General features: G+C 48.1%; 1 protein-coding gene and 1 long non-coding RNA gene across 4 annotated transcripts; both read left to right on the plus strand.

Annotated features, from left to right (window-relative positions):
- Positions 1-10: 10 nt before the first annotated feature.
- LOC115660340 lies at positions 11-15,087 on the plus strand. 2 transcript variants are annotated; one of them, XR_004002803.1, is made up of 4 exons: positions 11-100; positions 1,826-1,970; positions 12,015-12,097; positions 15,058-15,087. It is a non-coding gene; the product is annotated as an uncharacterized LOC115660340 (long non-coding RNA). The 2 variants fall into 2 exon arrangements; XR_004002802.1 differs by having other exon boundaries at positions 1,826-1,942.
- A 2,938-nt stretch (positions 15,088-18,025) lies between these two features.
- On the plus strand, positions 18,026-21,112 carry LOC115660337 (zinc finger protein 154-like). 2 transcript variants are annotated; one of them, XM_030581666.1, is made up of 2 exons: positions 18,026-18,050; positions 18,413-21,112. In XM_030581666.1, the coding sequence occupies exon 2, from the start codon at positions 18,682-18,684 to the stop codon at positions 19,543-19,545; it is 864 nt and encodes a 287-aa protein (XP_030437526.1). In that variant the 5' UTR covers positions 18,026-18,050; positions 18,413-18,681; the 3' UTR covers positions 19,546-21,112. The 2 variants fall into 2 exon arrangements, with proteins under 2 accessions (XP_030437526.1, XP_030437525.1); XM_030581665.1 differs by having other exon boundaries at positions 18,029-18,050; positions 18,452-21,112.
- The last annotated feature ends 5,286 nt before the right edge of the window (positions 21,113-26,398 follow it).

The raw sequence follows: 26,398 nt of genomic DNA on the forward strand, positions 1-26,398 counted from the left end.
GGAGGGGTTCAGCAGCTGAAACTGCGCATGCTCCTTGCGAGCCCGGTGGGGGAGGGAGGGAGGATGGATAAAGCTGCTGCCGCCGCCTCCGTGTGAGCCGGTGAGTGAGAGACGCCGGGGGGGCGGGGGCGATGGGGGGAAGTGACTCTCGGCCCCTGGGAGAAGCCTCGGCCCCGCCTCGGCCCCAGGAGCTGCAGCAGGATCCGCCCCGGCCCCGCTGGGATGGGGGGGCGGAGCCTGGGGCCTGTGGGGAGTCGGGCGGGGAGGGGAGAAGCCGGGGTTGCGGGGGGCGGGGGGGGGATGTCGAGCTGTCTCTGGGCAGCCAGGAAATTCCCGGGGCGGGGGAGGGGGGGAGTGAATTGGATCCTGTCCCTGTTTGTGCCTCTCGCCCCCGATGCACATTCCGGGGGCAAGAGGGGCAATTTGCCCCGGGCTCCGCAGGGGCCCCCATGAGAGTTTTTCGGGACCCCTGGAGCGGGGTCCTTCACTCGCTCGGGGGCCCCAGAAAACTCTTGCGGAGCCGGGCCCCGGAGCTTCTTCCGCTCCCGGTCTTCGCCGGTGGGGGGGTCCTTCGGCTCCGGGGTGGAAGGACCCCCCGCCAGCGAATTACCGCCGAAGCGGGACCTGCCGCCGAAGTTGTAACGTCACTTTGAGCAACCCTCCCGTTTTCCAACTCGCTGCAGTTTCTGCCGGCATCTCGCAGCGCCGGGATCTGCTCCCTGGGGCGGGGGGCAGCGCCCGGGGGGGGCTCGGATCTGCTGTCCCCGCAGGAGCCCAGCGACCCCCGGGCCTGGCCAGGCTCCGCCCTGGGGTCCCACGGGGGGTCTCGAGGGGGGGGGATCGGCCCCCAATGGGGTCCCTGCGTGGGGCTGGGTGGGGGCTCTCGCCAGGGGGGGAGTGAGACCAGGCTGGTTGGGAGACCTGGGAAAGGGGCGGATGAAAAGTGTCGGTGCAGCCCGGACATGGTCGGGGAGTGGGGAGGGGAGAAGAGCCGGTGACCCCCGAGGAGCGCGGAGAGAAAGAGGGGGTGGAGATCCCCTCGGATTTACCGCTGCTCCCTCCCGTGGGGACCCCCCCATCCCCTCCAATCCTGCCCCTTTCTCTCTAGACAGCAACGAGCAACAGCCAGGGTAACCCCACCCAGCCCCCAAATCCCTGAGAAGTTCCCTGTTCCCCCCCGCCCCCCGTTTGTGTCCCAGTTTCTCTCCACTTCGCCAATGTCCAGTTCAAATCTCAGGTTTGGGGAGTTTCCCCCCCAACTTTTACCTGCAGTGATTTGTCCTTGTGTAGGTGGGAAATCATTCCCCTGAGTGATTCCTGAACTGGGCAGAGGCTGGGGGAGCCCTGAGACAGGGACATCTCTGGGCTGCGGGGGGGGGACTCTCTGCTGGCAACAGGGCATGGGAAGGCCCAGGAAGGAAAGAGAGGAGCAAGCCTCCCCCGTGGAGACGGCCCAGCCCCAGGTTTCCCAGTCCCAACTACTTCACCATCTTTCCCTCTGCCCCCACCACCTGCTAGTCACATTACCAGACCCCACAGCCAGCAACTTTCACAGTCACAGCCAGTGACCTTCTGACTCCAGCCCCACTCCTTTCCCTGGTGAGGCAAGGAAAATCCATCCCATTCTGTTGTTGATTCAATATCACTGTATAATGGCCTCAAATTTCCCCTCCTTTTCTTGAGTGGTTGAATGGTGACATAAAATCTCCCCACATGTTAATGCTTGTCCCTTATATTTTCAAATATTTAGTTTGTGCCCCATTTTTTCCTCAGTTCTGAAATACTGGTATCAAATTCTTGAAGATCTTCCCGCTTTTCTCTCCAGGTGTCTGACTGAGATCAGGGCTCTTAGCGTACTGAGCATGGCCCTGTTCTGCCAGATGTTGCAGAGACCCTAGCTGAGATCTGGGCCCTGTTCTGCCGGGCACTGAAGAGACCCCAGGTGAGATCAGACCCCACTGTTGTGCCAGGTAAAACTGAGACCTGGACCAGGATCATGGCCCTCCTTGTGTCAGGCAGCGCACGACTGCAGCCCAGATTGCTGCCTCCATTGTGCTGGGCACTTCAGAAGCCTCGACTGAGATCTGTGTCCCCGTTGGGCCTGGCACTGCACTGACCCTGACAGAGATCCTGGCCCCACATTTTGCCAGGCACTGCAGGGACCCCAAACAAAATCAGGGGACCTGTAATGCTGGGAGTTGCAGAGTCCCCAACTGAGATCAGGCTCCATGTTGTGCAGGGCTCTGCACAGACACAGACCAAGATCAGGATCCCCATTGTGACAGGTGCTGAACAGACACCAAGGATATCTCTACCCTGCCATTAAACCCTCCACTAGCTGGAGGCAGCTGCCTCAGGCTCACAGGGCTCAGGCAAAAGAGCTGTTTAATTGCAGTGTAGATGTCTGGGCTTGGGCTGGAGCCAGGCTGTAGGACCCTGCGAAGTGGGAGGGCGCCAGACGTCCAGCTCTAGCCCAAGCCGGAACATTGACACCACCATTAAACAGCCCTGCAGCCTGATCCGTGTGCGCTCAAGTCAGCGGGCACGGGCCAGCTGCTGGTGTCTGACTGCAGTGTCGACATGCCCACAGGGACAGAGAGACCTTGCCACAAAAAGCTCAAAGGCTAAATAGGCCAATGGTGGGAGGCGACTCTCCATTTTACAGACGGGGAAACTGAAGCTCAGAGAGCTGAAGTAATTTGCTCAATTTTGCATGGAGAATTTGGGACAAAACTTGGAACTGAACCCAGATTATTTGAATTCTTGCCTCTCTCTTTAACCCTAAGCCCAGAGTGTGTGTGTACAGCTTGTTTTGGTCTGTGTTTGCCTTCCACTGGCTTCCAAGGGAGGCTGTGGAATTTCCTTCATTGGAGGTTTCTAAGACCAGGTTAGAGATACACCAGTCTGGGAATGTCTAGGGATATTGGTCCTGCCTCAGCACAGGAGGCTGGAGTAGACACCCTCTCAAGATCCCTTCCAGGCCTACACTGAAATCATTCTCTTTCCTGCTGTTGTGTTCTACGCTGAGCTGTTTTGCATGGTGCCTTTTGTGACTGCACCATGTTGTGTTGCATAGTTTTATGATGCATTGTTTTGCCTCAGTGTGTTTGGTGTCTGTGTTGTGCTGGTTTGAGTTGAGCCCTTTTTCATTGTGTAATTTAATCGTAGGGTGTATTAGTTAACAGTGTGTTGTTTTCTTTTCCTTTGTATTGTCATTTTATGCTGTGGGTTTTGTCGCTTTTTTTTTTTCCTGAATTGCCTGACATGTTGTGGGTTTTACTCTGTACGTTGTGTTTTATACATATCTATTTCATAGCACCATAGACATGTAGGGCTGGACAGGACTTCAAGATGTCATTAAGTCCATCTCTCTCTGCCAAGGCAGGACCAAGTCTATGTAGATTATCTCTGACAGAGGTTTATCCTATCTGCTTGTCACAGAGTCCCTGGGCGATGGCTTCGTGGTGAGCAGTTCCAGAGCAGTCAGGACTTTGGGGAACCCCTCTCCCTTGGAGCAGACTGTCTTCAGGGCAAGAAGCTCACACGGCTTCACCTCCTGGGTCTGACCTTGGAGCATTCAGCATATGTCCCTCCGTGTGTTTCCCACAGCAAGTCCCACCAGGCGAGATCCTGGGGAAGCCAGAGGGTCCTGCACCCCCACTTCGCAGTCAGACGTGACTCTTAGCCAGCCAGTAAAACAGAGATTTATTCTATGACAGGAACACGGTCTAAAACAGAGCTTGTAGGTACAGAGAACTGGACCCCTCAGCCGGGTCCATTCTGGGGCCCAGTGAGGCAGACTCCCACGTCTGTCCTAACTCCTCGTCCCCAGCCAGCTCCCAAACTGAAACCCCCTCCAGTCCCTCCTCCTCTGGGATTTGTCACTTTCCCGGGCCAGGAGGTCACCTGATCTCTCTGTTCACCTTTAGCCATCCCCTTGCCGGGGGAAGGGCCCTAGCCATTTGTTGCTAGGATACAAAGTGTCAGCTATTTATGCACACTGGAGACTTAAGAAATGCCTGGGGAAACTGAGGCACCCACACAGTATTCAGAGGAAACGTTAAGAAGACTCCCACTTTGTCACACTGGTCTTAAAAACTTTCAGGGAAAGAGACTCCACGACCACCCTTGTAAGACTATTCCAGAGCTGAACAACCTTAGCTCTGCCTCCCCCCCCCCCACCCCACACACAGATTTTAGTGGTGAGCAGCTCTGGAGAGAGAGGAGACCCCAGTGAGTGGGCAGCTGGGTCAATAGACTAAAGTTGGGAGGTAAAACATTAATGTGTCCGAGGTCACCCAGGCTGTCTGTGACAGAGCTAGAAATAGATCCCAGTTCTAGTGCCATCGTACTGCTGGTTTGGGCTCTAAAGGTCTCTGCCACAATGGGGTTTTAGGCAGTGGTGCAAACTCTTAGTATAGACAGAATATACACTAGAGTACTCGGATTGGCACTGGTGCACCATATATATCCCAGTTTGAAGGTTTGGGGTGTGGGGGGACAGTGACCTCTCTGAGGCCTGGGGCTGGCTGAACAGTGCAGCTGGTAACAGAGGGGCTGCAGAGAGTGCTGGAGATATGAGCCAGGAGCACAGCCCCACAGGGCTGTACACTGACTTCTCCTGACCCAGGACACCCCCCCCCAGCTGTGTGCAGGGACTGCAGCTGAGCTGCCCTGCCAAGACAGCCTGTGCATCCATGGCAAACCACCTCTTTCTGCAGCCTAATACAATTGGGTCTGGGACCTTCCAAGCTGCGGGTGATGTGGCTCTGGCATTAACGGAGTATGTTCCTGGCTCTGTCCCTGACCTGCTTGGTGACCTTGGGTAAGTCACAGCCCCCTCTGTTTTCCTCCTACCCATTGCCTACTTGGACAGTGATCTCTTTGGGGCAAGGACTGTCCCTCTCTGTCTGCAGTGCCCAGCACAGTGAGGGTGCTGATCTCAGTCAGGGTCTCTGCCATACACAGCACAATGGGGCCCTGAGCTCCATCAGTGTCTGTGCAACGTAAGGCACAGTTTATAGACTCTCAGACTTTAAGGCCAGAAGTACTAACCCTTCCTTGTGTCTACTGAAAATAGCTTCTCTCGATGCATCCTAGGACTGCATTAACCTATTTCACGGCCACACCACATTGGCAGCTCATAATTATCCTGTGATCAACCAGTACACCCAGGTCTTTCTCCTCCTCTGTCACTTCCAACTGATAAGTCCCCAGGTCATTGCAAAAATTCTTGTCAGTAGTCCCTAAGTGCATAATTTTTGCAATATTAATTTTCATCCCATTTCTGTTACTCCAATTTTCAAGGTCATGCAGTTCTTCTGGTATGATTTTCTTGTCCTCCATAGTGGCAATCCCTCCCAGCTTTGTGTCATACTCCCACTTTTTGTGCCAAGGTCACTAATAAAAATGTTGAAGAAGATTGGTCCCAAAACTGATTTCTGAGGAACTCCACTAGTAACTCCCTCCAGCCTGACAACTCATCATTCAGTATGACCGCCTTGTAGACTCCTTTAATCAATTCTTTATTAACCTTTCAGCTCTCATATTAGTCCACATCTTCTCCAATTTAACAACAAGGTCCCCACGTGGAACTGTATCAGATGCATGTATCAAATGCCAGGTTTCTCTGGCACCATCTACCTTTCGTAACACCACGTTTTATTTATTTATAGTGCTGAAGGCTGGAAGGAACTGTTAGCAATAGGCTGAGAATGGCCATATGGAGGTGGGGGAGGGGATGGGATATTGGAGGTGTATCTGGCATTTTGTTTTGTAGGAGTCCATGTCTCTGCTTCCTGTGGCCGTGGTGCCTTTCGTACCAAAACAGCACATCAGCAGAGCAGACACATACACCAGAGCTCCATCTGGAACACGCAGCATTCGCTGCCACACGAGCTGGGCGATTTTTCACGGGCCCAGCTTGATATGCCTGGCTGGATTGGGTTCAGTTAGAGGAGAGTCTGGTGGTCTGATAGTTTGGGATGTTCCTTTTTGCATAGTCAGTTCTTTCCCTTTATTGTATTACCCCCGCCTATGCCTGATGCTGCTCCCTTCTTAACTTGCTTTGGTTATTTCAGTTCCAGTTTGTAAATGAGATCTAAGAATTGCAAAGGTGAATGAAAGATAAAACAAACAGAGCCATTTGAATTTTGGCACATAGCTGGTAGAACCGTACCTCGTGAAGGTCGGCTGGAATGACCTGGTTCCCTGCAGCATTTTCTGGTGGGGCGGATAAAGCAATGTCAGAGAGCCAAACATGCTTTTAGGGCAAAAAGGCTAAACACATGAGAAATGAACTGACCTAATTTCCATTTCTTAATGCCTAAAATTTTGACACTTGCTCGCACCATCTTGTTTTTAAGGCGATGCACAGCACACAGTCAAGTTAATTCATGAAAGCGCACCTATTATTGACTGCTTTGTGCTGCGTGAGCATCTGATTCAGCACCTAATTACAACTGTACCACTGTAAGTGGAAATGCATCAACCCAGCTTAGCTCCAAGGTGTTTAGATGGGAATGAAAAGTTTCTAAATTAAATACATGGCAGGGTGTTTAATGGGGGAAAATACATTGAAGTGCCTCTACCCAGTCCTGTTGGACAAATCGGCTTCCAGTCCCACATCAGCTGTGCCCTCTCCCAGCCTAACCGATTTCTACTGCAATTCTTCACCCCTCTCGTCAAGGCAGGGGGTTGGCGCTGCAGCCCCTAAGGTACCTGCGTTAATCACTGTCTCACACTGGAGCTATTTAGATTTCAGGGAATATGTCAGAGTGTCACCTTCTGATCATGCAACTGCCCTCAGCAGAGTTCCCAGACAGGAGCTGCATCGTAATGGGGTTACGGTACTAAGAGTAAAATACATCACAGGGAGGGTGTAATTATCCTGAAATGAAGCATTACATTCCAGGAAGTGAAGGAATTCAAGTACTTCATTACTTAAAATTACGCTTGAAAGGATTGGATTGTTATGAATAAGTTGCAGTAAATGTTGATTTCACTGTACACACACAGATGAAAAAATATTTCTATAGGTAAAATACAGAAATGCTTCTGGAGAAAGTCAAGTTTGATTTAAGGATATTTACACTGTATATTTTGCGTGTGACATTGACAGTTTCTCTTTGAACAATTATATGATTTGGCTTTTGGAATCTCAACAGTTACTGTGATTAAATAATTGTTGTCTTACGACTCCCATAACTTCCCACAGCTCTGAACATTGAAATTGTAAACATTGAAAGAAGGGCTTAAAAATAAATATCGCTAGCTATTGAAATTAAAAGAAAGAAATAGACAAAATGAATTTTGTCAAACCCACTTAACAGCAATTGCAATATGCTAGGGGATGGAAATTCACTGCTAAGGCACCAACCTTAATTCTGCCCTGTAGTGACACCAGGCAATTGCCATAGAGCTATGAATTAGGCATTTCAGTGTATGAAGTTCCAGATTAGTTTATACCAACTTGTAAAAACACATGAGATCTTTTCTCAGGATATCATCTTCACTAAGTTGCTTTTTTACTGGTAATTCCCAGAAGTCATTAGATAAATAACATTCTATCAGTTATGAAGTGGCCGTTTCATATTTCTGGGGAGTGTCTGTAATTTTGCTCTAGGGGCCAGGTCCTTGGAGAGACGGAACCTTGATTTCATTTTAACTTGTCTATGCTCAGCAGCTTCTGGAACTTGGTTCAAAGTATTTACATGTGTCCCTGGCCTGTTCTTAAAAGTTCTGCTATAGAAAGTGAGGAGGGGCAAGAACTCACTGCAGGATCAATAGCTGAGTCCCTTAGATATTTATAGCTCATGGGAAGGAGGACGGGGATTGGTGGGTGTCTGGGGATTTAATAATAAACACACAAATATCATTGTTCTTAGTGAACTTTCATCTTCTAATTCCCATAACCCACTAATTATCCCTGGCTGCCCCCTCTGGGGAGGGAGAACTAGTAAACTCCTGTGGCCAGTGTGGAACCGAAGGCCCAAGGATCTTTCTGTGGCTGGTTCAAAGTCACTCAGAGTGAAATTCACTTTGCTGGATAAATCCCTAATTGCTGGGCTCTGCAGAGGGGTGGGGAGGTGAATTCCACCCCCCATTCCTGGGCATGGACCCACCTCCCCGCACCCCACAATCCTCACCTTGATCTCAGACACTACCCCAACCTTCCCCTGCAGTGATGGACCCACTTGATGCTGCCAGAGTCATCTACCATGGGACCTAGAGGAGGCAGAGGCCCAGCTCCAGAACTACTACCCCTGCCCACAGCCCCCAAGCTGTGCAGCAGTTGCCCTGACTTTCCAGTCTGCAGATGGGTCTAGCTGAACCCAGTCCGTGCACCCACCACACACAAACTTTGTCACAACACACATCTCAGGATGGGGAAAGACCATCCGGGGCTGGCTGCAGTCTCCCTTTGCTGCTGTGAGAGGAATGGGATGGTCCCAGGGGCAGAAGGGAAATGTTGTTTCTTCCAAGGGATTGAAAATGTTTGATTTAGAGTCCTGAGCTCTGGCTTCCTGTTTGTCTCCTTCTGCCACTTTCAGATCTCTTGGAGAGACAAGGTAGGTGAGGTCATTTCTTTTAGAACCAATTAAAATACCTCTCTTTGATAACTTGGGACCAGCATGGCTACAACAACTCTTTTCCATTTGTACCCCCTCCCACTCTCACCCCCCCTCACCTGAGACTGTCCCATGTGATGGGAGAATAAGGGTTCAGTCCTGTACCTGGACTGGGTCATTCCAGCACTGACGGGAGTGAAAGCCTCTGTGCATTAATGACAGCAGCAGCTCTGGGACTCGACGCACAGGGAGAAGAGATGGGAATGAGCAGGTTATCTTTGTGCCAGGTGTGAGTTACTCAGGTGGGAATTCTGGGTCACTGCGTACGCACAGAATTCACGTCCAGTGCAGAATTTTTTTTTGAATGAAGAAAATAAATTCTGCCCAAGAAGTGCCGCAGTTCTGCCCTTCAGCCACCCTGTGGCACCAGAACAGGCAGCAGCCAGCTGGGTTCATCTTGGTGGGAAATTGTTGCCCCGAGCTAAACCCCAAATAGGAAGAGAGTTAGTGGGTGCAACTTGGGAGAGTCCTGAGACACAGCTGCTCCTGGGGGTGGGGAGAGGGTGGTCCTTCTCTACTCGCAAGAGGGTGTGGAAAGGGCACAGGAGAAGCAAATGTCCCCTATGGAGACTGCCTAGCCCCAGGTTATCCAGTCCCAGACGCTTCTTCCCCCACCATACCCCAAACCTCTTCACCCCTCCAACCATCAGTTGCCAGTCTTCCCTCTCTGCTACCCCTTCCTGACTGGCAGAGAACCTCTGAGCCAGTAATGTGTCAGGGCTCAACCCTCTGGCTGAGTCCTCGGGGCACTTTCTTCCTCTCTCGGGGTACCATGCCACAGGGGCCCCACAAATCTACATTGTTTAGGCTTTGGCTTCAGCCTGGGTGGTGAGGCTCAGCTTTCTGCCCTGGGCCTCAGCGAGTCTAATGCTGGCCTTGCTTGGCCCCCCCAAAACCTACTAGTGGCCCCCCAGGAGGCCCCAGACCCCTGGTTGAGAGCCACTTCCTTAAACCACAAATCACAGCAATGTTCAGGTTACTGCCAGTCATAGAATATCAGGGTTGGAAGAAACCTCAGGAGGTATCTAGTCCACCCCCCTGCTCAAAGCTTTCTCAAGCCTGACCTTGTCCCAAAGGACAAGTCACTTACTTATGTCAATTGAACCTTAGACTGACAACAAAGACAATACTTGTAGCCCATCCTGTCATAACCTATATTAAGACTTATTTAAAAGGAAATGAGAGTTGTTTGCAAAGTTAAAGTGCGTGATCCTATAGATGCAGACAACTTACAGTCTTCAATTTCAAAAGATAATAGAAGCTTCTATAATATGGAAGCCTATATCTTCCTTAGGACAAACCCAGAGTAAGCAGCTGGGGATCTCTTCCTTATGCCTAGAAACTTTGCCCCCCAGAGTCCAAGCAGCATACAGATAATCAGTTCCTTCTGTATGAGTTTTTTTTTTTAATCCCCTTCCTGCCATGTGCTCTGAACTGAAAACTCAGCTAATAGGAAGTCAAGAGCACAACAACATTTTTTTGTCTTCTTTAACAGCCCGTAATAGTCCATCTGGTGTTGATGGACCTTTCCTGCCAGGCAGGGTGTAATGCATTCTGTTGCCAATCAGCACTTCACCTAGTAAAGTCTCTCTTCTGTCTGGTGATTTACATAGCCACAGAGGCTCACAATACAACTAGTCAGATACTAACGCAGGCAGCAACTCACAAGCATTCAATAAAGTCTAAACACATTCTTATCATTCTAATACCTGTCTTAACAATACTAACATAGGTGAGCCAGACTGATTCCAGCTATGCCTTTGTCCATGTTCAGTTAAGACATAGGGGCTTTTGCAAGAGCTGACACCTCATCTGCCAGTGTCACAGGCAGAATGGGCAGGGATGGTGTCCCTAGTCTCTGTTTGCCAGAGGCTGAGAATGGGTGATGGGATGGATCACTTGATGATCCCCTGTTCTGTTCATTCCCTCTGAAGCACCTGGCATTGGCTACTGAGCTAGATGGACCATTGATCTGATGCAGTGGGCTGTTCTTATGTTCTCAATCTCTATGAGGAGTATCTACTCATTTGGACTCACTGGGGAGACACAGAAAGAAACAAGATGTGCTGAGGCAAGAAGGCCCAGTCTCAAAGCCCCCAGGTTCACGCTTGTCAAAAGCTAAACCTAGGCCCAGCCCATGAAAGGGGCACTCCCAGGAGAGACTGTATAAAGGCTGGAGCATCAAACAACTTTGTAAACCTGATAGAACTGCTTGCGGACAATGACAGGGAGAATCCCCCAGAGTGACTCCTTTGATTCAGCTCTTCTTTGGTCTTTGGTTTATAGAATGATAGAACTGGAAGGGATCTCGAGAGGTTACCAGTCCAGTCCCTGGCACTCAAGGCAGGACTAAGTATTATCTAGACCATCCCTGACAGGTGTTTGTCCAGCCTGCTTTTAAAAATCCCCAGTGATGGAGATTCCACAACCTCCATAGGCAATTTATTCCAGTGCTTAACCACTCTGACAGAAAGTTTTTCCTAATGTCCAACCTAACCCACCTGGCTGCAATTTAACCCCATTGCTTTTTGTCCTATCCTCAGAGATTAAGAAGAACAATTATTCTCCCTCCTCCTTGTAACAACCTTTTATGTACTTGAAAACTGTGATCATTTCCCCTCTCAGGCTTCTCTTCTCCACGCTAAACAAACCCAATGTTTTCAATCGTCTTTCATAGGTCATGTTTTCGAAACCTTTCATCATTTTTGTTGCTCTTCTCTGGACTTTCTCCAGGTTATCCACATCTTTCCTGAAATGTGGTGCCCAGAACTGGACACACTTCTCCAGTTGAGGCCTAATCAGCGCAGAATAGAGCGGAAGAATTACTTCTCATGTCTTGCTTACAATACTCTTGCTAATACATCCCAGAATGATACTTGCTTTTCTTGGAACACTGTTGACTCATATTTAGCTTGTGATCCACTATGACCCCCAGATCCCTTTCCGCAGCACTCCTTCCTAGGCAGTCATTGCCCATTTTGTACGTGTGCAACTGATTGTTCCTTCCTAAATGAAGTACTTTGGATTTGTCCTTAATGAATTTCATCCTATTTACTTCAGACCATTTCTCCAGTTTATCCAGATCATTTTGAATTTCAATTCTATCCTCCAAAGCACTTGCAACCCCTCCCAGCTTTATATCCTCCACAAACTTGATAAGTGTAACAGAGAGACTCCCAGTGGCAGAGGGTTTCACCATGTCTCAGAGGTTACACCCTGGTGGGAGGGGGCTAGGCCTGTACTGGAATAAGGTCACTCTGTGCTTCATAGTGTGGCAGAACCTAGAATGTCCATTAGCAGGGGAAAATGCTGGGGGGAATCGACATGTGGAATGGACAAAAACCCCGTTTGAATTCTCTCACATTGCCCTTGTCACCCTGGCAGGCTACAGAATAACATCCACGTTTTGCTCCAGATCATCCCATCCTCCCAGGGGGAAGGCAATGGCTGCAATGGAGCTGGCTCAGGTAAGGGATTATCAGGGAGCTGATGGTGGTTTCTGCTTGGAGGGAGAGGAGCAGTAAATGCATAGGAGGGTGGGAGCTGCTCGAGGTGGTGGGAGGCAAGAAATATCTAGGGTGGAGAAAGAGAGGGGACAGGATGTGACAAACCTGCTTAGGCTTGTGTAATAGAGGGTGCAGTCTGGGGGGCTTCTGGGATCTGCTGTGCCCTCTAAGCCTCAAGCTGGGCTGGCCCTTCTCACCCTGCTGGAGATTTAGCCTTGTTATCACCCAACAGGACAGCAGGTGGCACCATGCATCCAGCTAAGCTACCTGAGTTCTTTAGCTAAGCCACTCAAGGGCAGATAGAAGACAACAGCCAATTGCCCAGCAATAAGCGGTAGCAAACAGATCAAAGCAGACTACTTAGCAAATAAGCAAAAACTCACACCAAGCCTAACATACTAGATGGATAGAATTTGAATTAGCAGTTTCTCACTCTGACTGATGATAGGAGCAGTCCACCAAGTTTCCATACACAAGCTGGAAATCCCTTTACCCTGGGACCAACACTTCCCCCAGTTCAGTCTTTGTTCCTCAGGTGCTTCCAGGAGTTCTCTTGTGTGGGAATGAGGCCAGGAGATGATGACACACCCCACCTTATGTAGCTTTTCCATATAGCAGGAACCCTTTGTTCTAAACTAAGTTTCCAGTCCAGTTTGTGGAAAAATACAGGTACCAAGATGAAGTTCATTGTCATGTGGTCTGGTCACATGCCCTAGCATGCCCTGCTGAGTCATAGTAGCCATGACTCAGGCTGGCTGAAACATTCACAGGAAGGCTAAGCTCTTCCATGATCCATTGTCTTTGTTGTTGAGCCATCAGCACTGTCCGGCTTCTTCATTGTTGTACCCGAAAGGCTGGTTGTGGGGGTTACCTGGAGTATGCACATTTGAAAGACAGATACCGAGTCAATATTCATAACTTCAGATACAAACATGATCCATGCACACAGGTTGGATAATCATATTCAGCAAATCATAACTTTTCCAGTGACATTGCACATGACTCATCTTGTACAAAGTGCCTCATAGTTGTGTCCTAATCATATTATAATCCTACCACAATGCTGAATATGGGGTGTAGTGTCAGGTAGGTCCTCATTTCAAGGCACAGTGTTGGGAATGGAACTTCCCCTCTTTGTGGAACAGGAAATAACCCTCCAGCCGGGGCTGGGAAAACTTCCCAGACTCCCACTGCCAGAACCTGAATCTACTGACACTTCATTAGTTACCACCACCCCCAATCTGTGGCAACTGCAAACTTTATCAGTGATGATTTTATATTTTCTTCTAGGTCATTGATAAGAGTGTTAAATAGCACAGGACCAAGAACCAATCCTTGCGGGAACCCGCTAGAAAGAAATCCACTCGACCATGGTTCCCTATTTAAAATCCCTGTTTTTAAGCTATTTAATGTATGCCTTGTGTATTTTGTATTTTTCTAGTCAAAATATCGTGCTGCACCAACCCATATCCCTTACAGAAGTCTAGGTATATTACATCAGTACTGTTAGCTGCAACCAAACTTTTGATCTCATCCAATAAGAATATCCAGTTAGGTTGATAGGATCTATTGCAGTGGTCCCCAACCTTTTTGTGGCCAGTAGCACATTCATGTTTTCAGAAGAGTGTGGCAGGCGCCAACAATCACATACAGGGCCAGCTCCAGGAACCAGTGGAGTAAGCACGTGCCTGGGGCAGCACATGCTACGGGGCAGCATTCCGTTCATTCTGCAGAGTCAGAGTAATTTGGGTTTTTTTGTTTTGTTTTTGGGTTTGGGGTTTTTTTGGTGCCAGTTCTGGGCAGTGCAGAGAGAAGCCGGGAGGACAGACAACACTGGCGCTCGCAGCCCTGGAGTATTCTGTCCCCAGGAGGCTTCTCTCCCCTGCTGGGCACTAGGCGGGCACACATAAATACCCTGGCGGGCACCACGTTGGGGACCACTGATCTATTGTGTCTAAACCTTTTTAATGGGTACTAATTATATTACCTTTCTTTAATTCTTTATTAGTGAAATCCAGTATTGGCTGCTCCATTCTCTTGCCCAGTATCGATTTCAGACTGACACTCTTGTAATTAGCTGCGTAATCTCTTTAATAGTTTTTAAATATTGGCACAGCATGAGCTTTATTCCAGTCTTATGGAATTTCCCCAGTGTTCCAAGTCCTAATTAAAATCAAGATTAACAGTCCACCACGCGCCTCCACCGGGTCTTTCAAAATTCTTGTTATCTGGACCCATTGATTTTAAACACATCTAACTTTAACAGCTGCTGTTTAACGTCCTCATGAGTTACTGTTGGAATGGAAAGACTATCGGCTTCAACGTCTTATGATATGAGTTACATCATCTGTTTTTCTCCAAATCCAGGAGAGAAATATTTATTGAACACTTTACCTGTTCTGCATGATTGGTGATAATTCTGCCATTTCCATCTAGTAATTTACCATTACCATTGTTAGGATTAATTTTGTACTTAATATACTTTTTAAAACTTCTTCTTTTCATTGGTTGAGCATTGATTTCCGATAGCTTCCCTTTCCAACTTTCTGCAGTTCTGACTTTCTAACTTATATTCTTTACTATTGACTTCCCCTTTCTTCCATATATTTTATTTGGAGAGTGTTGGGATTCCTCCCAGGGAGCCACCAGCAGGGTCCAGAGACAGCCCCATCTCCCTTATCAAGCTCTGGCTAGTTGGTATGTGATAAATATGAAGATCCTACCTCCATCTATCAGCTGGGGGAGACAAAGATTTTCTCTTTCTACCCTCTGATGCCTTCTGGATGCTCTAGGCAAGGTGGGGTGAGACTCTGTTAACGTGTGCCTCCCAGAACGTCTGTTCACCTGGTGCTGCTGTTCCGTGACTAGTGGGGCTCTGATTGGGGCAGCAGATACTGAGTGTTGGACTCTTGCTCTTTCAGGGGCCGGTGACCTTCGAGGAGGTGGCTGTGTATTTCACCAGGGAAGAGTGGGCTCTGCTGGACCCCACTCAGAGAGCCCTCTACAGGGATGTCATGCAGGAGAACTATGAGATGGTGGTCTTGCTGGGTAAGGAGTCCTGTCCCCTGGGTTATTAGAAGCTGCAGAGTGTCTAAAGAACCCGAGTAGTAATAACTTTATACCTTTATTTGTCATACAAATTTTGACAAGTTTCCTTGCCCCCATTTTTTGCCTTATCTCCCACACACTAGTGTCATTTTTGGGCATGTGCCTTTTTGGTGCCGTTAGTCATTTTAAAATTGCATTGAATGCATCCTTATTGGCTACATTAGCAACTACATTAATAACTGTAGCTTTCGTGCCTTTTCTTTATTTTAATAGGAAAATATGCTGACTGTACAATTCTAAAGTAAATAGGTGTCTGACTCATGCCTGGCTTGTGTGACAGTCAGATGAGCTCCTCTTTTGATAGGAGATGCAGCTGAAGAAGTGAAGTTTTTTACCCATGAAAGCCGATGCCCAAACCAATCTGTTAGTCTCTAAGGTGCCACCATTGGACTTCTTGTTGTTTTTGATAGGAGAGCGTGTAATGTTGACATTCAGGACCCCATGGGTGAAGGGGGAACGGAGCTGTGGGAGGGGAGGAGAAAGGGAGAGGAGATAATTCTGGAGTGCCAGGACATGGGGAGGGGGTGTGCAGATTTAGAGCTAAGAACCAGCAGGGAGGGATCACGTAGTGAGAGACAGGGAGAGAATACAAGAAGCTGCCAAGGTACGGGGAGGTGGTGCCGACTCAGAGTAATGGGCAAAAGGGGAGGGGAGTGTGGAGGAATGGCACCCAGGAAGTTGGCTGGGTGGGTCAATGGGAGGGAGGAGAGATTTGGGGATCTAGAGCGGTGAGAGATCCCAGACCTTTAACCCCAAATCCCTACCAAAGCCTTGTTGCTTTAGAGCCTACACTCCAGTTCTATTTCTGTTCAGTTTCACTTCATTATACATTTTTTCCCCAAATATTATTATTTTAACTCTTGACCTCCCTCTCCCACTCATTACCTCCTCTCCATATAACCTCTCCATCTCTATGCACAGCGACCCTGGCCACCGATTCTGCGTCCTTGCTGCTTTCCTCCCTCCTACAATATGACCGCTACCCGGGCACAAATGGGCACTTTGTTGATGATGTCACAGGGTGGTAGTGTAGCCTGTACAATTTTAACACCTATAAGATTATGCATTTCGAAGGCCTTCACACCCAGTTGAGCTTATCTCTGTACGCAGATACAATCTGTTCCCCAGTGTTCCCTTCCCAGCTCTGATGCTGCAGAGTCTTGCCTATATCCCTGTTCCTGTTCCCCCCGCTTAACAAACATTCAGCATTGATGGTGCCTCATCTGGAGTCCTGTGTCCAGTTTGGGGCTCAACACTACAAGAAGAATGTGGAAAAATTAGAAAATGTCCAGTGGAGGGCAACAAAAATGACTAAGGAACTGGAGCATGTGACTTATGAGGAGAGGTTGAGGGAACTGGGATTGTTTAGTCTGCAGGAGAGAAGAATGAGGAGGGATTTAATAGCTGCTTTCAACTACCTGAAAGGGGGTTCCAAAGAGGATGGATCTAGACAGTTCTCAGTGGTAGCAGATGACAGAACAAGGAGTAATGGTCTCAAGTTGCAGTGGGGGAGGTTTAGAGTGGATATTAGGAAAAACTCTTTCACTCGGAGAGTGGTGAAGCACTGGAATGGGTTACCTAGGGAGCTGGTGGAATCTCCTTCCTTAGAGATTTTTAAGGTCAGATTTAACAAAGCCCTGGCTGGGATGATTTAGTTGGGGATTGGTCCTGCTTTGAGCAGGGGGTTGGACTAGATGACCTCCTGAGATCCCTTCCAACCCTGATATTCTATAATTCCAATTTCCTTTTCCCTCTCCTGTTTGACCCCGTTTATAGAGTAATATTCTCAGCTATATCTTAACCAATCATTGTGACTAACCAGTTCTAACATATTGTAACATAATTCTCTAACCAATTATATCCCACTACCCTAATTAACTTATGCCTAGCAAAATTAATTATACAGCAGAGAGAAACCGACTGATTAACCGACTGATTAACAATGAAAAGTGGTGGCCATAAAGATAAAACAATACAGATATGAGGGTTTCACAGCCACAACCATTGCTAAGTGCTTTCTTGTCAGACAGGATGCGATCAAACTAAGGTTTCTTTAACGATCTTAAGATCTGTTTCTTTATCTGGTGGTGATGGGCACTATCAGGACAGGATCGTCTTCCTAACAGGCCAACACCACCTTATTTCAGTGTGACTGGTTTGGGATGTGAGGATGTTTATGGCTGTCCCTGCTGCTTAACCAAAGGCCTTAGCCTAAGAACAAGGCCTCAGACTATCCCAGTGAGAGAAGGCCCAGACACAGGCCGACTGTGATTTTGATTCTTTGTTTTTATACTCCTGTAACTAGCTAAGTGATAGAAATATACCTACATTCTTAAAGTATAGGCGTTACAGGCAGGCCTGAATGTCTATATTCTAACAGTGGGTTCTACCCCTTCCTCCATTCTGTGTCTGTCTTGTCTATTTAGATAGTAAATTCTTCAGGGCATGGCCCAGCTACTATTCTTTGTACTTTACCTAGCACAATGGAGACCCAGTGTTAGCTGGTCCTTAGGCACTAAGGTAATGCATATGATTTATAATAATAATAACTATCCTGCCACTTTGAGCCAAGGAAGCCGGCCTTGGTATGTTACTGCTTAAAAATGAGCTGGGGTTAAAACCATGGACTATTCTTTGTGACAAGTATCCCACAAACTCTACTGACCTCCCTTGTTTTCTTTGCCTGGCATAGGGTTTCTAAATTCCAAACCTGATGTGATCTCACAACTGGAACGAGGGGAAGAGCCATGTATCGTCGACCTCCAGGGCTCTGAGAAAGAAGTGCTCCCGAGAGCTGCCTGCACAGGTGAGGAATTGGTTAAACCAACTCAGAAACTGTCTGTGAATACAGGAAACATTTGGGATGCCCTACAAAGATCTTGTGAGCTCTCCGAGTTCAGGATTGTTCCCTGCAGATGTGGAATCATGTCAGATGTCACTCATGGCTTCCTTCCTATTCTGACTGACAACTGGCAGCAGGTCCCTCCCCAATCTCGCTTTCCCCTGAGAGTTCTGGTGAGATGCAGACCAAAACTGATCCTTTCCTCTCTCCTCTGGGGAAGGTTTTGGGGAAAATCAGCTCCTGATAGGTTTGATCTCTCCCACACATATTTTGGTTCATCCCTTTGTCCATTCCTCTCTCTGAGATTTCCTTTCTTTCCAGTTCAGGGAGTGACCTGTGTTTGGATTCTCTCTGTCTCCCATCAGGTGATGTGACGGTGAGTGAGAATGAGGAGCAGAAACCCCAGCAGGAAGATGCTGAGGAAGGAGAACCACATGGAACGTTATCAGGAAGACCCAAAGGGAATGTTTCTGGGATTTGTGCACTCCAAGAAAAAGCCAATTCTTGTGATGCTCAAGAGAGGCCAAAGGAAAACTTCAGTAGCCACTCAGACCTTATAACATGCGACAGAATCAACTTGCAAGAGACACGCTACATGTGCCATGAGTGCGGGGAAAGCTTCAATCGGAGCTCTGCCCTTATCACACATCATAGAATCCACACAGGGGAAATGCCCCACATGTGCGCTGAGTGCGGGAAAAGGTTCAATAGGCGCTCAAAGTTTATCAGACATCAGAAAATCCACACAGGAGAGACGCCCCACACATGCTCTGAGTGCGGGAAAAGCTTCAGTGACCGGCCACACCTTATCAGACATCGTAGAATCCACACAGGGGAGACGCCCCACACATGCTCCGAATGTGGGAAAAGCTTTGATCGGCGCTCAAACCTTATCAGACATTGTAGAATCCATACAGGTGAGACCCCCCACACGTGCTCTGAGTGTGGGAAAAGCTTCAATAGAAGCTCAAACCTTATCACACACCAGAGAATCCACACAGGGGAGAAGCCCTACACATGTGCTGAGTGTGGGAGAAGCTTCAATCGGCACTCACACCTCATTACACATCGTAGAATCCACACGGGAGAGACGCGCTACATATGCTCTGAGTGTGGGAAAAGCTTCAGTGACATCTCTGCCCTTATCACACATCAGAGAATCCACAACGGAGATATGCCCTACACCTGCTCTGAGTGTGGGAAAAGCTTCCGTTGGAGCTCATACCTGATCAGACATCAGAGAATCCACACAGGGGAGAAGCCCTACACATGCTCAGAGTGCGGGAAAAGCTTCAGTCAGCGCTCTACCCTTAACGCACATCAAAGAATCCACACAAGAGTGACGCACTATCCATGCCCTGAGTGCGGGAAAAGCTTCAGTCGAAGCTCAGACCTTATCAGACATCAGAAAATCCACACGAGAGAAACTCCTTACACATCAGGCCTGCACAACTCATAAAGTAGCGAGGACTATATTGCTCCAAAGAAAACAGCTGAGGGCTGAAGCCACCTGGCCCCGCGGAAACACCACACCCAGTGCCGCCCGGCCCTGTGGAAACACTCCCCCCAGCATTGCCTAGCCCCACGGAAACAAACCCTCCTTCCCTAGCACCAGCCCACTGAAACAACTGTGGGCCGAAAAGGAAGGCTGCGGGGCTGTGATACTTTATTAAGAAATTTTCAATTAAGGCAAACAATTTTTTTAATTATTTTTTTTTTTATGAATTGTATAAAAATGAAAAACACGTGTTTCCTTGAAAGAAAACATTTGTACTTTTCATAATTACCTTACAAATTTAATGAGAGATAGTACATCTCTTTTGGGCAACAAGCTTGTCACATTCGGGGGTCATATTTGAAGTGGATATTTTCATAATGTTTTCCAAATGGTCATCAGTCAGAGAAGAACGTAGCTTGTTTTTATTCGTGTTCATGATGGAAAATGTTCACATATGTAAGTGCTTCCAAAAATGCTGAACGTTTTCAGTGCAACTTCAATAAGATTCTTGTATTTTTCATTGTCCAGACTTTTGTAGAAATCCCGCAGGCTGCTTTCTCTGTGCTTATTTCGGTAAACTGCCGAACATGGAAATTCAGTAATCTCCAACTGCAAATCTAGTGGCACTTCTCTGGATCCACAAAAAAGGGATCTTCAATCAGCTTCAACTGGATGTCTTCTTCTTTAGACAAAGTAAGTCTTCTGTCAAATTCTTCAATCAAAAGATTAATGTGCTTTGCGTATTTTTCTCCTAATTTGGCAGGTTTGTGCTGAGGGATACACTGTGCACAAGTGACACACTTCACCTTTTGACAGCTGACTTCTGAAAAGTTTCAATTTCATTTTGAAAGCTTTCACTGCAGCACACGTTTGAAATAGAAGTTGATTTTTTCTCTGAAGATGAATGTTGAGATCATTCAGGTGTGCTGTAATATCACAAAAGAAAAAGAAATCTTGATTCCAGGACTCATTTTCAAGCTCTGGGAATTTTACTGGCCCATTTTCTAGGAATTTTGCTACCTCCTCTTTCAAAGCAATGAAACGGTGGAGCACTTTTCCTCGACTGAACCACCTCAGTTCCTTATGGTAGATCAAGTCGCTGCACTCGGCATCGACCCCTTCAAGAAAGGCTCTAAGTGTCCTATGTTTTTAGTCCTCTAGAACGGATGTAGTTTAACATGGAAACTACCACTGACATTACATCCTCAGATTTTAAGACTTTGCTACACAAAACCTGCTGATGTAAATGCAATGATGTTTAGTTATTTGTCTCCCAATAAATTCTTCAAGAATAGCAACAGCACCAACATTTTTTCCACACATAGCTGGAGCACCGTCAGTACAAATGGCCACCAAGCTTGTGAAATCTAATCCCGACTTATCATTCATGGACTTTATCACTTCACTGGAGATTTCTTTTCCGGTTGTGCGACCTGTCATGGAGCGCATGCCAGCAAGTTCTTCAGTAATTGCAAAGTTATGATCAATACCTCTAATAAAAATAAGAAGTTGGGCAGTGTCTTTTAAATCAGTGCTTTCATTCATAGATACGGAGTAAAAGCAGAATTCACTGACTCTCTGCTTTAACTGATCACTTAGATTGGTAGAAATGTCAGCTATACTTCTCTGTACAGTCATGCGTGATAGACTGACATTCTATCTTTTCTGGACATAACTCATACAGCAATCAAGATACTTTTTTAAAAACTCACCTTCTGTGAAGCATTTCCCAGCAGCAGCAATGTCCTTAGAAATTTGGAAGCTTACTTTAGTAACTGTATCATTCTCAGTATCTAAGTACTTATTCGTCCATTCAGTGTTGAAAATGCTGTACTCGGATCCTCTTTTCACTCATGGTAGCCATTACAAAGCTCAAGATTTTATTGAATAAATTCATGCACAAGGGAAACGCTCACAGTCACACACAAAGAGAAGAGATCTCTCACAGTGCATGGCACACTAGCAAGGCATTGATGGTATGTGGAAGCCTGTAGAGGGGGAAAGAAACAGCGTGCATAGGGTGACCAGATCAGAGGTAAAATAGGACCCACCTCTTCCCCTCTCGGCCCCACCATCACACCCCTCTTCAACCCCTTGCCCCCCGCTGGCTTGCTGCATCCCTCCTACTCAGTCCTCCATCCACCTCTTCTCACGTCCTTCCTCCCCTGACAGAAACCCCCATGCCCGCCCATAGAATCCCTGCTGCCTCACTGCTCGCCTCTTTGCCCACCCACCCGGCTCTGACTCGCCGCTCACCCCAACTCGCCCCTCTGAAGTATAAAGCCTCATTCAAAGACCCAGGGATCCCTATATTACTGCTCGCAGAGGTCAGTCAATACAGTGGTAGATAAATCTTTGCCTTATGCATTTTTGTATACTTGTATATCACTTTGTATTGAAGCTTGGTAGTATGTTATAGCGAGCCCGTAAGGTAGTATAATTAAGGTAAAAGAAAAATGTCTTTTTGCTAGAAGTAGAATAAGATCTTCCCCCCGCTTGGTAATCAGTTGCCCTGTTGAATGAATGAGGTGTGAATGAGGAAGGCTTGGAAGGCAGCACTTCCAGATAGCTGCAACCCTTGGAGAGGGGCTGGGAGCCAGACCAAGGATTCATATTACAACTAAGGCAGAAATAGTCAACAGCGAGGATGATTTACCACAGGAACAAGCTGCCAAGGAAAGTGATGGATTCGCCATCTCCTGATGTCATTTAATGAAGAATAGATGCCTTTCTGGAATGTGTTTGCTCCAAAAGTAGCTATTGTGTCATAGGATGCCTGTGATATGCAGGGGGTCAAATTAGATGCTCTAATGGTTACTTCTGGACATAAAGTTGACTAGTTTCTGAAAAGCTGAGTGTAGCATTGGGAGCAGTGTCTGATGTTTTCCTGTCTAGCTAGCTTGCTTCCTAGAATGAACGCTTCTTGAGGAGGGTGATCCACAGGGAGTAGCTCAAACCTCCAAAGTGCCTGGGCAGGGGCAGGCACAGCAAAGGAGGGGTGTGGCAGTGACATCACAAAGGCCTTTTGCAGGACCTCAGACTATTGGCCAAAGATGGTGAGGAGGTGGTGACCTCACAGAGAGATGCTGACATCAGCCAGGCAGGACAGAAGCGTTGGGCCAGGGAAACCTCAGAGACCCCTGTGTCTTTGCTTCAGCAAGTCTCCTCCTCGAGGTCTCTCTTTGAGGACTGAGAGAGTATTTGGGTTCACGGACATGAGCACCAGGAGGAATGGAGGAACCTCTTTCAAGTTTTCTCCTTCCCTTTTCCTGATTTTTCTAGAAAACAGCCGTCCCTGTTTAGAAGGTAAGAGCCTCCTCGAGGTTTGAAACCTGTTCAGTCTGATCCATCTGGTGACAGCTGAATTCTAGGCATGGAAAACACGAGCTTAAGGAGGCCGAATTTTATTCTGGACCTGGTATTTTGTCCCTTCGAATCACTGGGGACATTAGGGTTTGTCCTTTTTGTTTCACCTTTTCCTCCATCCATTCCTCTCTCCTTTCTCTTTGCCTCTTGCTTCTTTTGTCCTTTCTCCTGTTCCCCTCCCAACACCAGGAGGTATGTATGTGTGTGTTGCGGGGGAGTGCTCGGCAGCTCCCACTGTGGGAGGTCCACCCAAAAATGTGGGGCTGAAATAGTGCTCGGGCAGTGATCCCCACCGGTGACCTGGCCATCCTTTGTGCTCTCTGATGAGAACCCTCAGCTTCCCGTCCTCGGTCTCTACCCTGATTGGCTGAGCAGGGAGTTATTGATAGGGGGGAGACTCGGGTCCTTGTTGTTCTCTTTTAAGACCAAGTAAATAAGTCATAACCACTTATGTTTGATGAATTTTGCTGCTTCTCTGCATTAATTGTCTCTGAGCAGTTCATGATTCTCTCTAACATTGCAGTTCTCCTCAAATACTTGCTGAATAATTACTATGCACTGTTGTTGGTCTGGAGCTCATGTGAGAGCACTTTATTCAGGTCATTCGGTGTCTGAAATTCAAGATCTGATGGTTAGTTTGAAAATCAGGGATCTTGGGTCCTATTCCCAACTCCGCCTGTGACCTAAGACAAGTCAATTCTCCTTTCTCAGCCTTAGCTTCTCCCTCTTTCAAGTAGGGATAATAATGATCCACTCCTACCTACCTCAACACACTGACCCCTCCCCAACACACACACTGTCTCTCCCCACACACAAACAGTCTCTACCCCGCCACGCACACAGCAGTTGAAGCAGCTGGCAATCTAGTAGGATGCCCATGGAATGATGAGATGCTGTACAGGCCCGTGAGGCATTGCAAACTCTTCCTAAAGCACCCTGCGGCCAGTTGCACAGTGGGATAGCTACCCACAGTGCACTGCTCTCTGTGGCTAATCGAGAGCTGCTAGCGTGGATGTGGTCTGGTGACACAAGGGGCATAGGGTGGACATTCCACCGCTATTTAATTAAAACACTTTAACTAAAGCAGCAATGTCAGGGGGTTGGTGGCTCCTTTCTTTCCTCAGCCTGGAGTAAACTCAGCTTTTTATTCCATCCTTGATGTTTCATGGAATAATAACAGATGACTGAAGAAAGACGTGGACTGGGTGGGTCTCGGGAGGGGCAGAGAGGTGCGAGCGGTGGGCAAGGCAAGTCCCGGGGGTGGAGGCAGAGAGGTGGGGGCAGTGGGCAAGAGAAGTCTCAGGGGAGGGGCAGAGAGGTGAGAGAAGTGGGCAGGGTGGGTTTCAGGGGATGGGCACAGACATGCGAGTGGTGGGCAGAGTGGGTCTCGGGCAAAGAAGTGAGCGGTGGGCAGGGTCGGTCTCAAGGGAGGGGCAGGGAGGTGTGGGTTGTGGGCAGGGTGGGTTGCAGGGATGGGTCAGAGAGCTGTGGGTGGTGGCCGGCGGGCAGACCTTGTGGTAGGGGGTGGAGAGGCATGAGCGCAGGCAGAAAGGCCTTGGTGTAGGGGGGTGGAGGAAACACGAGGAAGCCTTGGAGGAGGAGAGGAGCGAGTGAAAGGTGGACCAGCAGGCCTCAGCCAAAGAGGAAGAGCAGGGGTGGGAAGTGGCCAAATGGGGGGAGCACAGGTGAGGCCTCAGAGAGAGGAGAAAGGGTGGAGGGGGGGCAGTGCCATGGTCTGGGCACCAATGCCCCCCCCAACTTCTAGAGAGCTTCCAGTGCTCCTGCCCAGCCTCCCCAAATGCAAGAGTCATGGGCCACCTATTCTCTGGGTCTTCACTAACCAAGCCCCTCCCCAAGCTATGTGGATGGGAGTAGCCCTCCTGTTGACACAGCGCTATCTACACTGGGATTTGGTTGACATAACTGCATTGCTTAGGGAGGTAAATTTTTCACACCCCTGAGTAATGTAGTTACACTGATCTAATTTTGTAGTGTAGACCTGTCCAAAGAACCTTGGGAGTAAAACTTCACCTGCTCCTCTGCTTTACAGAATCCAAACACAAGCAAAGCTTGTCAGGCCCAGATGGAGGTTGGCAAAGAGCCAGATGTGTGCAGACATGAGCCCTTCAGCAACTGTTGGCGCCATGGCTTAGCTGGCTAAAACCACTGTTTTGTATACAAGAGATCCTGGGTTCAAGTTCCAGTGGTACCTTACTGAGTTGATTTTTGGGGCACCTGTTACAGGCTGCTGTCAGAGGACAAGATTCAGAGCTAGATGGATCTTTAGTCTAGCCCAGTGTGGTTTTTCTTATCGTTTAATTACACTCACAGGCACTGATAATAGAGTTACTGAAAGTTTGGGAGTTAGGAGCTGATAGGTCAGTGGTCCAGTCCACTCACAGACGTCTCCTTCCCTTTGGGACAGGGGCAGGTCTGATGTCTCACACCAAATGCTCATTGTGGCTGCCAGAATCTGTGAGTTTATGCCGAGGGTTGAGTCCTGCTTTGTGCACCGTGTGTGAGAATGAAAATCCTACACCGCCCTGGGAAATAACAAAAGAAGCAGGACGTGTTCTTGTCCCTGCCCCAAAGCAGACAGACCAATGGAGAAATGCCATGAGTCCAGGGTAATACTCCACTGCGGTTTTACCATTTCCACATGCTAAACTCCCTCCCAACCTTCTGGGCTCCTAGAGCAGGGTACAGAGCCTGAGCCCAGATGCGTACACTGCAACTTTACTCCAGACCAAGTTGCATGATCCTGATTAATCTGACACGGGCCAGCTGTGGGTGTTTCATTGCACTGGAGACGTAGCCTAATGTTATCTCTACACTGTGATTAAAACACCCAGGGCACCTCTCTCAAACCTCGGGTAAGTTGGCTCAGGCTTATGGGGCTTGGGCTGCAAGACTATAAAATTACAGTGCAGACATATGGACTTGAGTCCAACCTCTGAGACCCCACGAGGCGTGAGGGTTTCTGAACCCAGGCTTCAGTGTGAACACAAATATCTGCACCACAGTTTTTACCTCCCTCAGCTTTAGCTCCATGAGCCCATGTCAGATGACCCAGGCCAACCCTGCTGCCATCTTTATCCCAGGAGAGATGGACATAAAGGGTACGTCTCCATTGCAATAGAAAGCCAGGTGTGGCACGCTGTGCTCAAAGCAGCACCTGGAAGTCCCATATTCACCACTCTCAAATGATGATATGGCCCATTAAAGGTATCCACACTCCCAAGGACTATCACAGGAACCGTGTACAATGCAGGCTTCTCCGAGATAGCAACAATGGACACTGCTTGACTCATGGTAGTAAAGGAGCTTCCTAGCAAGTTGGAAGAAACTATGAAAGAGGGGAAGAGACATCATGATCTGGCCTCTCTCCCCCACAACTCAACAGCTGGAAACACACCTGGAGGACAAAGACTGGACTGAACTGATTCAG

Source organism: Gopherus evgoodei, chromosome 12 (assembly GCF_007399415.2).
Source record: "Gopherus evgoodei ecotype Sinaloan lineage chromosome 12, rGopEvg1_v1.p, whole genome shotgun sequence".
Taxonomy (NCBI): domain Eukaryota; kingdom Metazoa; phylum Chordata; order Testudines; family Testudinidae; genus Gopherus; species Gopherus evgoodei.